Consider the following 15,045-nt stretch of genomic DNA (forward strand, 5'->3'; position numbering starts at 1 on the left):
AAATCATAAAAAACATTGGTTTATGTAATAAGCCATAGCTTTAAGACTTAATATGATATAAAGCTGAATTTTGTTTTTAATTTCCTATTACATATCAGTTGAAAAATCAGCAATTGTTGTAATTAAAAGTCTATTAGATCTCCTGTAAAAAATTTTAGTTGCATGCAACTTTTTATGATTTAGCTAAAAATAGCCCTACTTCAGGCCACAGTTTGACCATGTCACCAGTTATTCAGCCTTTTCAGATTTTTACCACATATTCTTACATCTCTGAATATGATCTACAAAGAGAATCAGGATGGTGTTCAATCTACTTTTGAGTTATAATTTTTTAAAATATCCTCTGACCATACTTTTTTTTATTTAAAAATAATTCAGTTCAGGTGTGTTTCTAAGATCTAATAAGCTTTTAATTGCAACAACTGCTGATTTATCAACTGATATGTTATAGGAAATTTGAAAACAAAATTCAGCTTTGTATCATATTAAGTCTTAGAGCTATGGCTTATTATATAAACCAATGCTTTTTATGATTTCAGGTGAATTTACAGCCTCACTATGCAAATCCTTAGAGAGCTATATTTGGTTTGAGCTCATTTTTGAATTCTGTGAGATTAATTCAGTCAATGTAGCAAATTTTAGCCTTCTACCACCATAACTCTTGCAGTTTTAAGCAGCCAAAGTTGCCCAAAAATGAATTTGCCAAAAATAACAACAAATTAATTAAATTTTACAGGAATGTAAATCAGAAACTATTCAAGATATTGATCTAATCTTTGGGAATTTTTCCTTATATGGGTAGATGAGCACATGTGAATGTTTTCAAGGCATTCTGAGGGGGTCACCTAGAAAATTTTCCAAAATCTGGATGATTTGACATGGAATCCAAACAATGAAGGATAAAGGTGGGACACCTGATCTTTTATGGAAATAAGGAACTAGATGTAAAAGCTGCTGTGGAATTAACACTGGTGAAACACATTACCAGTTCTGCAGTAATAGAAACAAGATACTGAAAATTCTGGATGTAAGATCAGAATAGAACCAACCATGTGGTTCACAATGAAAGTAACGTCCCTGACCATCCAACTGCTTCCAGTTACCATTACAGTGTTGGATGACATTTGTTGTGAAAGGCTGTGAAAAACTTCAGGAGATGCAAGAAACATGGAATCATGAATGCACAATCCAGTTGGTCCATGAAACTGGTTTCATTGCAATTTTGTTTAGGAAAAGGTGAAGAATATCACAGAATCCAAGATTTTTTTTTTAAATAAATAAAATTAGTCTGGTATATTGGCAGTCCACAAGCCTACTGATGACCATGAAAAATACAAGACAAAACCCCTATGTTGGAACACACAAAATCACTTAAGTTCCAAATGTACAAATTTTAGGAAAGCAAAATCAAACTGAATATAATACAAATTAAAATTTTTATTGAAAAATTTAACATAAGTCTCACACATAACCAAGAAAATTAATGAATAAAAACATTCTGCAAATGATAATAAAAGTTTAAAATGATAAGTACAAATTCCAGTAATTCCAAAATACAACAACACATTCTGAAGATAAAGTGTTAAGAAATGAATGAGGATTAAAGCAATCCTCATGGGCTAAAAAGGATTACAGAGCATATAAGATATGCTGTTCTCTTACTGGTGAAAGGATATAGTCTAATGATGATTATGTTACACTTTGGTGCAATATGAATATTGATATGTATATGTAAGGGTGGGAGCTACCTCTCAGGCTTGGGACATGCAAAGGAATTTATACAGCAGTACACCAGAAGTAAGTTACTTTGCTTTGTAGAGAGATGAATAATGTTTTTGAAAAACTGTTGACAGAGAAACATTTTCAGCATGTTTTTCATTATATTTTCACTTGCTGTCTTTTTCAGGTTAATGATAAGTTTTTCATTTTTATAAGATAACAGAAATAACATCTTAAGTGCACAAATTATGGAATAAAACTAAATTTACTAAAATAATAAACATCTTATATCATCATAACATAAACTGAAATTATCATCATTAGCTATAATAGGCTTATTCCCTTTTCACTCTGTTGAGAACACTTTCACACAATTATTTTGGCAGAGCTCAACAACATGGATGGTCACCTAGCAACAAAACTATCACCTGATTGTTCTTAGGCCAATGATAAGTGTTTATGTTGAATGCTCTATATTCATGTTAATTTAAAAGAAAGGATTTAATTCTTTATTTTCCGATGACTTTGATGACAAAACAGCAAAACAGTTTAATAAGGAAGTTTCATGGCATTAAGTTCCAGCCAAAATCAAAATACAATTTATCATGTGGTGTTTCAGATGAGCCTTACGTTTATGCACATAACCTAACTTAACCTTTCTGCTGCACTGGAATGTACATATCTCAATGCACTATATTATATATTCAAACAACAGTGAAAGGTTCAAGTCAAACTACAAATAGGTATACTATTACTAACATTATATATTCAGTATTTAAAAGCTTTAAGTGGTGAATAAATGTTAATCAATAAATGTTTCTTTTGGTATTTTGACATATATTAACCACTTGGCCTTAAAACATTAAAAAAAAAACATTTATTACATCAAATATCTCTGAGTCTTTGTACAGTCAAGAAGAGTTGAAAATATGTGTTGAATGCACTACATTTTCTACATCCTGACCTATAACATGGTGAAAAGTCTCAAGAGTGCTACTTAAATCTCTTTCAGAGTGCACAAGTACTTTTATTCATTACAACATTTCATTTTTCTGTGTATTGTTTACTGAAATTGTGGTGACTAAAGAAGAGCTTTGAAACTGATGAATCAAGTGAAGATTAGGTTATATTTTAGAAATACATTTTCATTAATCATTCAACAATGGTTTTCCATTATTTGTGATGGGCATTTATAGCAGTTATTTATTAATCAAGCATATAGCAGAATTGTCCAACTTTGTGTCAGTGGGAGATCATATGTTCTAAAGGTGTTATAAATTGCTGGACACTAATTATGAAAGAAAAACATGACCCTGATTTATTCAGGTTAGCATTACTAAAAATGCAATAGTATTAAAGCAATTGGAACCAAACATTAAGAAACCAAAGCTGCAAATTCTAAGACACTAAAAATAAGTTATATTTTTAGCTTAATATTTTTTTTATTTTTACATGGTTGATTGATGAGTCAGTTGAAACTGCTTTACAGGCCAAATGTGGCCCTTGAGCTACCATATGGGCAACCCAGCCATAAAATTGCAAAAAGAACCTCACTTACCTAGAATACGATCTCTAAGCTCATCTGGCTCCAACGAAGTAGCATTATAAGGAGGAAGTAAAGGGGTTCGAATACGACTAGCTGTATTCATTGTCTCTGTCTGCATTTTAATATATTGAACACGTGCAGATCCTGGATTTAGCACTGAGGAAAAAGCCTGGTTTCCACGAATTCGGTCAAATGCATTTGTACTTTCATCAGAGAAAAGCACCTTTGCAGTAGGAAGTACCAGTTTTTGCAGAAAGTTGAGTATAGAATTAGATCCTTCTTCACAAATGACCTGTGGTGGTTGAGATTTACATTTATTTCCCTGAGCCAAGATAACTTTGAGAGTAGTGGAGGCACCAAGAGACAGTGGAAGTTTCTGTAGGTTATTCTGGCTAACATTTAGCTTGGTTAAGGCTTTCATATAACCCAAGTTCTCAGGTAGGCTGTTTAGTGAATTATTGGACAAATCAAGTTTATAAAGTTTGTCCATTTTGTGTAAGGAAGATGGTAGACTCATCAGTGCATTGTAGGGTACTAACAATTGTTCTAAGTGAAAGAGCAAACAGATACTTTCTGGAAGACATGTCAGCTGATTATGACTTAAGTCTAAGTAAGACAAATGTGGGAGTCGAAAAGGAAGTTCTGGAGGAAGTGAAGAAAGTCTATTAAAACAAAGAATTAATCGTTCATATAAACTCACAGAGTCTCTGTAAGTCCACGGAAGTTCTAAAAGGCACTGATCTGGAAATTCTCCATTCATATACTGAAAAATCATCAAATAAAAGGAATCAATATTAAATATTTGAGAAAATGTTAGTAAAATATTTGTTAAATAACATATATTAAAAAATATTTTCCTAAATAGAGATCTGTGATCAACTTGAATAATCAATTACCCATCAGCATCAATTAATGTTAAATAAAATATAAATATAAAACAAAACTAGTGTTTGTTTCCAATTATCAATTACCCAAGTAATTACTATTTTTTGATTGCTTAAAATGTGTTCAGCTTGAAACAAGCATGGTCCATTGATTAAAATGTTGTCTTGTGGTTTCAAGAACTGTAGATTCAATTTCTGTTGTCATTCCAGCCATGGAAGCATATATATATATATGCTTTATTTTTGAGCTATGGTAAAATTACTAATGCTATCTGCTACTGCCCATAATTTTCAACTGCTTACCATAGAAATGAACACTGGTGAGCATCATCTACTATTGACTCTTTCTTTCATTTATGAACAGTATGATTGCCATTATAATGTGCATGCCCTTACTGCTGAAATGGTGAACATGTTTGATGGCATCAGGCACTGAATCCATAACCTTCAACTCAAGAAGAGCAACACCACAATAATGCTTATTGTTCATGTTTACCTTATATGGTCTAAACAGTGTAGCTTTAATATTTTACACATTAGTACACTCTCCAAAAGTAACCAGTATTACTCAAAGTAAAACTGTTTTAGCAAAAAAAAAAAGACAAATTGACATTCATTATTCATTACTTGTTAAATTAAAAAAAAAAAGTTGGTTGCTGATTAATTAGTCCATTTAACGATTTTTAGATAACACTTACTTCCTCATTAAGTTATTTATACAAACAGGACTCCTGAAATTAAGACTAGTTCTATTTAAGTAGGAAGTAATAAAAAGGGAAAAGTCTAGCTTTTGTCACCCGCCACTTAAACATGCCTATACCAAATACAGAAATCTTGATTTATTGATTTCTCAGCCCACTCACGCATTTTGATATTTTAGTCTGTACAATAAAATGGAAACATAATCATTTTAAAGAGTTATTTTTATACTTCTCTTCAAACTAACCAGTTCTTGCTTAAAACTGGATGTTTTTTTAAACTCAGCAAAGTTATTATTTTTAAGCTTTTCATGCAATGATAGAAATGGAAAAAAATTCTGAAATATCAAACATTTTGTTATATTACAATGATTATAATATTTCTTACAATATGATGATTTTCACCTCATGAATTATTTTAATTTCTGCAAAGAGGTTACAGGGTCCCTGCACACAAAAGTGGATTAGATTCCATGACTTTCTGTTACCATATAGATTTTTCATGATTTTATCTATCCATTTATTAATGATTTTTCAGGATTTTTATATACTTCAAACATAAATATGGATGTTATCATCATTAACAGTAATTTATTTTAATTTCATATAGTAGATATAACTTTCTTCCTTTAATGTATTCTAAAAAAATTCAATTGCAGTTTGTTTCATTTATTTTATATCTCAACTTTAATTTCTAGCACTATTCTTAGCACTAGATCAGTGTTTCCCACACTATGTTCCGTGGAACATTGGTGTTCTGTTTGAGATTAATAAGTGCTTCGTAAGAAAATCATAATTTTAAATTTTAATAAAATATCTCATACTTTTTGTACAATCATCACTTATTATGAAATATTTTCCTATGTATTAGAATTAGATAATAATGATTTCACATTGAAGAAGAATTATAAAAGATGCTGTATCTATTCTATATATCTTAGTGGAGAGGTTGGTACCTAAAATATACTGTAAGCATAAAAATTTATTAATATGAAATTTGTTTAAATAAAAAAATATAAAAATCTAGCATCAGCTGGTGCAGCAAAATATGGGTGCAGAGGGTACTGTGTATGCAACATACCTTCTCTACAGATATTTTGTGTCTAGTCTCTACACAGGTCCTCAGTTGAAACAAAAGCAATCTTATCCATACTTTTGTGAAATAAATCCAATAAATATAAATAGCCCATGGACTTGTAGGTGAAAACAGCAACTTTGAAAAGAAAAGCCTTTCATACTTCAAAAGAAATTGAAATAAATGATCAAAATATTGAGGCAGTTCAAAATAAGAATGATTATTCTCAGTCTTTTATTGGTGGAAACTCTGTTACCAGCAGTGAGATATTTAAAATGAATGAAAAACCAGGTTATAGCATTAAATTAGAAACAAGTGATGAAAGATCTAAGCAAAAGTATGATAAAAGTTATTTGTCATTTGGCTTCGTGTGTTGAAAATAAAGTTTATCCTGATGTGCAGTGTGTGACGTGCAACAAAATACTATCAAACAGTTTGTTGGTTCCTGCTAAACTACACAGAAATTTGGTAACACACCACAATGAATATAAAGGCAAATACATAATTTTTTTTCAATAAAAAGCATGACACAACTGAAACTTGCAAACTTCCTCTAATTAAAATTTTTAAAATTTTAAAACAAGCAATGAAAATGTAACTCAGGCATCTTACAGGGTAAGTTATTATCTAGCGCTTGCTGGAGAAGCATGTGCTATTCAAGACACACTTAAGCTCTGCGTGAAAGATATTATAATGTGCAAGTTAAACAAGCAGTCTAGTAAGAAAATTTATGTGTACAGTTATTGAACAATACTGTTTCACACCATATTAAGGTTCTTGCCAATGACATAGAAAGAAAATTAGTTCGTCAACCAAAAATTTGAGATGACTATTCACTGCAGCTAGATGAGTCCATTGATGTTTCAAGGCTTGCTGTGCTATTGATATTTGTCTATTATAGATTTAATAATGCTACTGAAGAGGACCTGTTCTTATGTGAATTCCTAGAAACCAACATGACTGGTGAAGAAATATGCAATTGTATTAATATTTTTCCCAAACAATTTCATGTTTCTTTATAAAATTGTTAATACAATTACATATTTCTTCACCATGGTACCTGTGCAATGGTTGGAAAGATGGAGTTATACCACTAAGCTTATATGTGGCATCACAGTGCACAAGTACTTACTGTGTTCTCCACAGGCAAGCATGTATAGGGAAAAATACCCACAGATCTAAAAATTGTACTACACAAAGTAGTACAAATGATCAAGTTTGTTAAATCTTATTCACTTCAAACAAGGTTATTCAAACTTTTATGCAAAAAAATGGGTAGTTGACACAAATCACTTCTTAACATACAGAAGTTAGATGGCTATCCAGAAGTAAAATACCTGTAAGGCTTTTTGAGCTTTGTAGTGAACTATTGGAATTCTTCAGATCCAATAATTCAAAACAGAAATTTAACAATTGCTTTACAAGTAACTTATAACTGGTCGGGCTGGCATATCTTGCAGATATACTTTCTAAATTAAACGAAGTTAATTTATCACTGTGAGGAAACAATGTTACAATTTTTACAACAATGGATAAAATTTCATCTGTAAAAAAGAAATTGAAATTCTGGATATCTTCAGTAGAAGAAAATATCTTTGACTGCTTTTCTACTTTTAATAAATCTCTGACAGAAATAAATGATAAAGTCCACAAGAAAGTTAAAAGTTAGCAACACTATTTTACAACACTTGTGTGACTTACACTGTTTGATTGAAATATTTTCCTGTTAGTACTAATGATAATGTCTGAGTTCAAAATTCATTCATAGTTACAGCTAAGCTGGTTGGTTTTGCAGCATAAGACTATGAGAACTAACTGACTTGGTTTCTGACTCTCGTCAACAACAGAAGTCCAAGAAGCTTTCACTAGATTTTTGGAGTAGCCCAGTAACAAATTAACCAAGTATAACTAAATTTGTACTTCAACTGCTTATTCCATTTCCCATGACTTATTCATGCGAAACTGGATTTTTCTATTATACTGCACCACAGACAAAATATAGGAACAGAAAAAATGCTGGATATAATATGAAAATTCAGCTTTCAAGTATAGTTCCTGATATTAAGAGAATTTGTGGTTCAAAAATATAGAAACACCAATCCCATTAAAACCTTATCTATGTCAGTCATAAAAAAATAGTATTTAGACCTTAAAGCAGTTTTTAATGAATATTTTTCAAAAAGAAAAATGTTTAAAAAATTTCTTTAACCTGATTATTCTTTATTTTTGTTTGTGATTGTAAAATAATTCTCTGTCAACAAATGTCTATTTTTAAATTTGAAACTAAACACTTGAGAATTGCTGCACAAACACTTGGGAAATGCTGCACTACATCATCAGCTTTTAATCTTCACAGTTGTGAACACATCAAGTGTTGTCATCCAAATTTTCTCAAGAGTCAGGTTATGATATTCAGAGAATAGGAAAGCGACTAACAATGTGAAAAATTAGAATAGATAAAAAATACGTGCTACACGTTAACAGAAATTAAAATAATTGTGTTCTCAAAGAAAGTTTAAGTTGTATCAAAAAACAAGTAAATTGTTTTTGTCCAAATGCTAACACCAATTCTGATTACTGTAAATTATAAGCTTGAAGGATAATAATTAAAATTTTAAACAGGTATATTTAGTATAAAATGAAATCATAAGTTACTACCACAAACAGCAGATAGCCTGGTATGGCTTTGCTATAAGAAAACACACACACACACTACCATGAATTAACATGCTTATTGGAGAAATATATATAAAGTAAAAAGTGAAATTATTTAGTAATATTAAAACTCAAACATCAAATATTATTTTAATTTAACCACTAATATAATAACAGGATGTTTTGTTACTTTTATAATGTATAATGTACTGTATTTCATCATTATTATAATTAAAGGAATGAGAAATTGAAATGTTGATATTTAAACAAAGTTCAAATGATTTTGAATAAATAGTTAACTATCAATAGTTACTTCTGTTTGAAATGTCTGAAAATATAAGTGTAGTATTTTTAACAGAATCAAAATCTTTTGAATTACCAATAATTTTTACAATACTAACTTTGCAATAACTCCTGTAATTCATTTTACAACTTAAATCCAGTTCTTGTTTGAAATCTTCTGGACATGGTTTAACATTATGAACCTCTGTGTTCCCCATGGCTAAGAAGTAGTCTCACCAACATGTGCTAGCTAGAGAGAGAATGGAAACAAATTAAAATGAAATATAAGTAAATAATTTTATATTTTTCTGCTCTACTTTAAAATAACATTCATTTTTCAACAGTTGGCATTTCAATTTTCTTAGCCTCATATTCACAAATTGAAATGAAGCATCTGGTACAGATACATAATATTGGGAAATAATTTTTAATGTTATTTTTTATTTTTATTTTTAATGGTCTGATCTATCATTAAAATTATATTATAAGGCTGATTTTATTAACAATAAAAACTAACAACACACATGAACTCTTATGGTAATCTGAGTGTTAGCTGACAATATCACATTTTTCAGTATTATGCTAGCTGCATCACAAACTGTAATTAGTTTTATAACTTGATACACACATTTCCTGTTTTATTAGCCAATAATCAATTTTTTCATAAACTACTGCAGAAAAAAAGACAACTGTTATACTGTACCATTCTTTAACAAATTCTTCTTTAAAAAACAATGTGTGGTATGCACTAATATCATATTATACATATATTTGTACAGCTGCAAAACTGCTGCACTTCTTACCATCTTTATGTAGTTTACACTTGAATAAAATTGGTAAACACTACCAAAATATAATATTCATTAGGTTCATTTAGCTTAGAAATTTGTATTTTCATGTAAATAGTCTAATGGTACAAAAAAAATTTATGGCCATTTTCAAAATATAGTTAAACTGTTTAATATTTACTCTTTTGGATTAAAGAAGGTAATACGCAGAAGTTGAAAAATATCTGTAAATTACATTAGAGTGATTATAAAGAAATCTGATTTACAGTTACAAATGGTAAAAACAAAAAGGCTTTTAGTTTCAAATCAACTAACTTGATATGGCTGAGATTATGTGCAAGTTCTGCATTAAAGTAAATTGAAGGATAATATGATGTAGATTTCTTTATAGTTAATAAATCTATAACTATAGGCCACAAGTATTAAATTTATAATCAGAGTTCCAGATTGGATTTAATGGTATTTTTCTCTCACTGAGGAGTGGCAACATGGAATAATATTCCACTTTAAGCAGTGTTTGTGATCAGATTAAAATGTATTGAAATGCCACCTCCAAAGATATTTAAGACAAAAAGGAAGTTTACATGTGCCAGTGCACAGCTCCCTTCTTGACCCATGAGAAGAATGGACACAAAGTAATATTTTGGTACTAAACGTTTGCTATTATAAATGAAGTATTATCTATCAATAGAGACAGATCTGACGTACAAAAAAACTTGATACAAATACTTATAGTGGATTTATATCATTAAAAATTTCTAGGTCTGGATAAGCAGTATATGAGTTTTTAGGGTGCCAAATAATTAGGAATTTCAGTGTATGGGCACAAATGTAAGTTCTATTTATGGTGCAGTTAAGCTATTAGCACTCCTAAAAGAAGGACCCATTATTTGACTTTATCTATTACTAGACTTCTAGATAATAGTTTATTTTAAACATTAGCAAACAGAGTGAACATCCAAATATGTATTTTAGTACAGCAATATATTTTAAGTCTTTGCAAAAAACAATACAATTCAGAAAACAAGGAAGCCTTGCACATGTTGCAGATAAAAACATAATATATATATATATATATATATATATATATATATATATATATATATATATTTAGATGTGTCAAATGTTTAATAACAACAACAAAGAAAAACACCTTTGAATGTGGTCTTGTAAACTATTGAAAAAGATTCAGTAGATATACTGGGTTGATAAAACACAAGTCAAACAAACAACTAACAAATGTAGATAAGTACATATTTCTGCCAACAATGAGTCTACAAAGCATGAAAAATAAAGCCATGTTCTCTACCTTTTCATTAATGAGAGATCATTTCTTCTACACTTTAACAATAGGACTGAACTGAGTCATAAGGTGTAGTGTGCAATTTATAAATGTAATGGTTGGGTATAACTGAGGTGGGGGTGAACAACAACCCAATATTTTTTAAAGGTCCACTAGCTGCCAACTGTTTTAATAAACACATGATTTTCACATAAATCATTTATATTATTTGTGTAGAAGAAAAGGTCCCCTCCACAACTGTAGTGCCTGCTATCCCTCTGAAAGTGTAAAATAGCAACTGTTTACTATCTATCCCATTCTTAAAATAATAATTCTATCCCTGATGTGAAGCAAGGATATACAAACATTTTGAAATTTTGAAAAAAATAAAATTAATTACGATATATAAAAGATAATGTAATTTTATTTGAAACCATGAATGGACTGCTTACACTCACAGGTTTACTGTTAATACTATATATAACATTGTAAAGATCATGTATTTGTAAATCAAATTACAAGACCTATTTATTCTATTATTATATCTAAATTGAGCTTGACAAGTTTGTAAAAAGCTGGAGCCTAAGGATAACAGTTAAACAAACAAAAAGTTTTAACATTCTCATACTGTTACTATTAGGTTAGTTAAAGTTCGGACAACATAAGTAACCAGCGTACACTAAACAATTTAATAAGACACTTATTCTTTGTAAAACTGTAAACTTCAATTACTAGCCTTGGATTAATTTGTCACATCTAAAATTAACTTCATACACTCGACAATCCGATTTTATATCTACTAAAAATAACCTATATTTTTTTTTAAATTTAAGCTACACACAATTTCTATATTACATTACAAAACTGTTCCTGACTACACACTTTATAAACATCATCACCAGCTCCATTTCATGCTTTGCCACGTGAAACTTCAGTTGCACATCGTATAAAAACCAAGTGAAATTGTTCATTGGCCCAGCGATCACCACGCCATTTTTATTAATTAATAACAGTCTATTTGTGTTTCATTTTTAAACAGTATACTTTTCAGTTTGCCATTCTTTATTCAAAAAGAAATCTTTTATTTATAAATATTAGTTGTAAGTTTGTTATGCTATTTTAAATTGTGAATACATAAGGTGCAAATACATAAGCTACATATGAAATATATATTTTTAACAATTCCACAAAACTGTCTCAAACCACCCAGTTAGAATATAGGGGTCAGTGCCCAATGAAGGGGTAAGGGGAGCTCTAGTATTGCAGTATTGCCTAGGGGCTTTAAAGGGTCTAAATTGGTTTCTGAAACCACTTTGAACCCTAGAATTAGTTAAGCTGGTCGTGAGATGGTATAATTGCGACATCCAAAGCTTCATGATGACGTAAAAGTATGCTGAGAAAAAGCTAACTCAATATTCAGCAAAAAAGAAGTTTCTTCAGTTTGTTTTCTTCCAAGATGATTAAGATTCTATAATTTCATAAGATAAATATATAAGAATGGGAATGGGTTTTGGTTTATACTAAAAACGTAGATGCAATTATATATTTGGGATATAAGGAAGCATAACCGATATTTGAAATAAAACTATACTGATGTGGTTTTATATACTTCCTATTAGATAAATTCTCCTCATAATGGAATGAGGATTTGCACTTTTCCCAACATACAGAATTTACTTATCGGAATTAGCATTGATAACAAAGTCAACAAAAACACGTCAGTTTGCAAATACTTTATTTAGGCTCACTTATTCGTAAATCAAATGCATATTTTTTTCGAGGAAGATATATATACCCTTTGTACTTTTTCAAGGATAGAATATATATATATTGATGGAAAATACTCAGCTACTCAAACTGTCATTCTTTCCATCATTTGAAACCAAAATTAGATCATTTTACGTCTAAGAAAATGCATGTTGCTTTTGTTGTACAAGAAATTTTGGACCTAAAGGGAGTGTTGTTTGTTTGAAGTTAAGCACAAAGTTACAGACTGGGCTACCAGTATTCTGCCCAGCACGAGTATTGAAACCCGAATTCTAGCGTTATAAGTCTGTAGAGATGCCGCTGTACCGCTGAGGGGATGTAATGATGTACATATCGCCTTTCAAAATATAACCTACATCCTCCTTTTTTTGTACTTTTATGTGATGAGATAACCTCGTCAACAATACATAAGGTACCTACATAATTCCAAGCGCGTAAGGCGTGCGACTCGTAATCCGAGGGTCGCGGGTTCGCGCCCACAGAAGTAAGTCAAGTCTTGTTGGTGGCAAAACAAAAAGTAATGTAACTAGTTCACCCTTACTAGCGCTATGTACAATAGCAAAAAAAGAAGTAAGTACAGTAGAAAAAACAAATGAAAATAATGTAAGAAAAAGACGAAAAGTCAAAAGAAAAATGATTAAACTTACCAACTCTTCAGAAAATTCTGAAAATGAAGAAGAAGCAGGCGTTGCAACTAATATTGAGGTAGAGGTAGCTTCCCCTGCAATTAAAACTAACATTAACAAAACTAACAATGTAAATGAAATAGAAGAAAAATCAAACACTTTGGATGTTGACAGATCAACGGAAAACACTCAAAGCAATATTATGAAAAATACCACAGACAGTGAGCCAGACACTGAAGATCAAGAAGGCTTTATTACAGTCACATCAAAAAAAAAAAAAAAAAAGAAAAAAAGTAACAATATTGTGCAAAATAACTAAACCACCACAGTTCTCAATTATTATAGAAGGTATACCAGGCCAGTACAATCAACCCCTACTTGCGACAGAGGTCAAACGCTGCAAGCCACATGTGACTATTGTTAATATCAAGCGTCTGCCCAGAGGCGGTGTCCTTGTTCAAGGACAAGACGCTGCTGACCTAAATAGGTTAGTAAAAGAATGGCCAGAAGATGCTTTCAAACCTGGTAAAATCAAAATCCACCTGCCAGGAAGTAAGCCGCAACCTAAAGCAATTGACGTAAGAGGGGTTCACCAAACTATTAACCTTGAATCTATTACCCAAGCTTTAGACGAACAAGGCATACTGCAAACCAACATACAACGGATAATTTCAAAGAAAACACAAGCACCCACAAATATAACACGGATAGATATAGACGACAGTTACAACATACTAAATCTCATTAATAATGGTATAATGCTTTGGTATCAAAAATACCAAGTAGAACAGCTAAAAACTCCGGCAACTGTAGTAACACAATGTTACAATTGCCAAAGATATGGACATGTTTCTGCAGCCAGCTTAGCAACACCGAGGTGGTGCGGCTGTGGCAGGGAACACCATATCTCTCAGTGCAAAAAATATAAAGAAACACCCAAATGTTGTAACTGTGGTCAAACCCACACAGCCAACTATAAAGGATGTGATAAATATAAACAAATAAAACAACGTATATATCAGATAAAAACAGCATCGTCAGAACAGGATCAACCAAATACAAATAAGCAACCAAAAACAGACATATCAACAGAATATAATAAAACAAAAACCACAAATGCACAAATGTCAAAAGGAAACAAATCTCACAAACATCAAGAAGAGAATATTATTACTCAGGAAAATAACACCTTAACACAAACACAAAAGCCACAAGAAAACAGCACCACATTCCAAGAAACAGATACTAACACACCTGATAAAACAAGCCTTATTACTACCATAATCAAAAACATATTTACAGAATTTGTAACAGAATACACAAAACCGAACCAAACAAACAACTGCTTCGAATTACTGATTAATATTTTCAAAAAACACATCACACCTACATAATATCAACACTTACTGGTTACATGCTTACACTATAATGTTCACAGTAGTATATATCAACATCCAAGGTGCAATAGCTTCCAGGAAACATGAGATCAAAGACCTAATACAAAAAACTAACCTCCACATTATAATAGTAAGCGAAACTCTAATATACAGTAACAATAGATTTAAAATACCAAATTATACAACAATAAGGAAAGACAGAATAAACAAAAATGATGAAAATAGAGGCATTATGCTGCTCTACAAAATGGAACTATCAGTTATAGGAATTAAATTGAGCAGTAACAACGAACATGTTACAGTGGACATCCTGCAAAGAAACAAAA

The 15,045-nt window shown here is 30.8% G+C and overlaps 1 protein-coding gene across 5 annotated transcripts in view; it reads right to left on the minus strand.

The window, feature by feature from the left end:
• The window catches only part of LOC143236826 (uncharacterized), a 39,228-nt gene extending 27,309 nt beyond the window's left edge, over nucleotides 1-11,919 (minus strand). For 3 of the 5 annotated variants that reach the window (XR_013019764.1, XM_076475431.1, XM_076475428.1), the window contains exons 1-3: nucleotides 11,812-11,919; nucleotides 8,979-9,109; nucleotides 3,278-4,028 (exon numbers count right to left, since the gene is read on the minus strand). Coding sequence is in view for 4 of the 5 variants with exons in the window: in XM_076475431.1 (XP_076331546.1) it covers nucleotides 3,278-4,028; nucleotides 8,979-9,077 (850 nt within the window). In the remaining variant the exon portion in view is untranslated. The other 2 variants (XM_076475429.1, XM_076475430.1) reach the window with 2 other exon arrangements.
• Between the last annotated feature and the right edge of the window lie 3,126 nt (nucleotides 11,920-15,045).

This window comes from Tachypleus tridentatus, chromosome 13 (assembly GCF_004210375.1).
Source record: "Tachypleus tridentatus isolate NWPU-2018 chromosome 13, ASM421037v1, whole genome shotgun sequence".
Classification (NCBI taxonomy): Eukaryota; Metazoa; Arthropoda; class Merostomata; order Xiphosura; family Limulidae; genus Tachypleus; species Tachypleus tridentatus.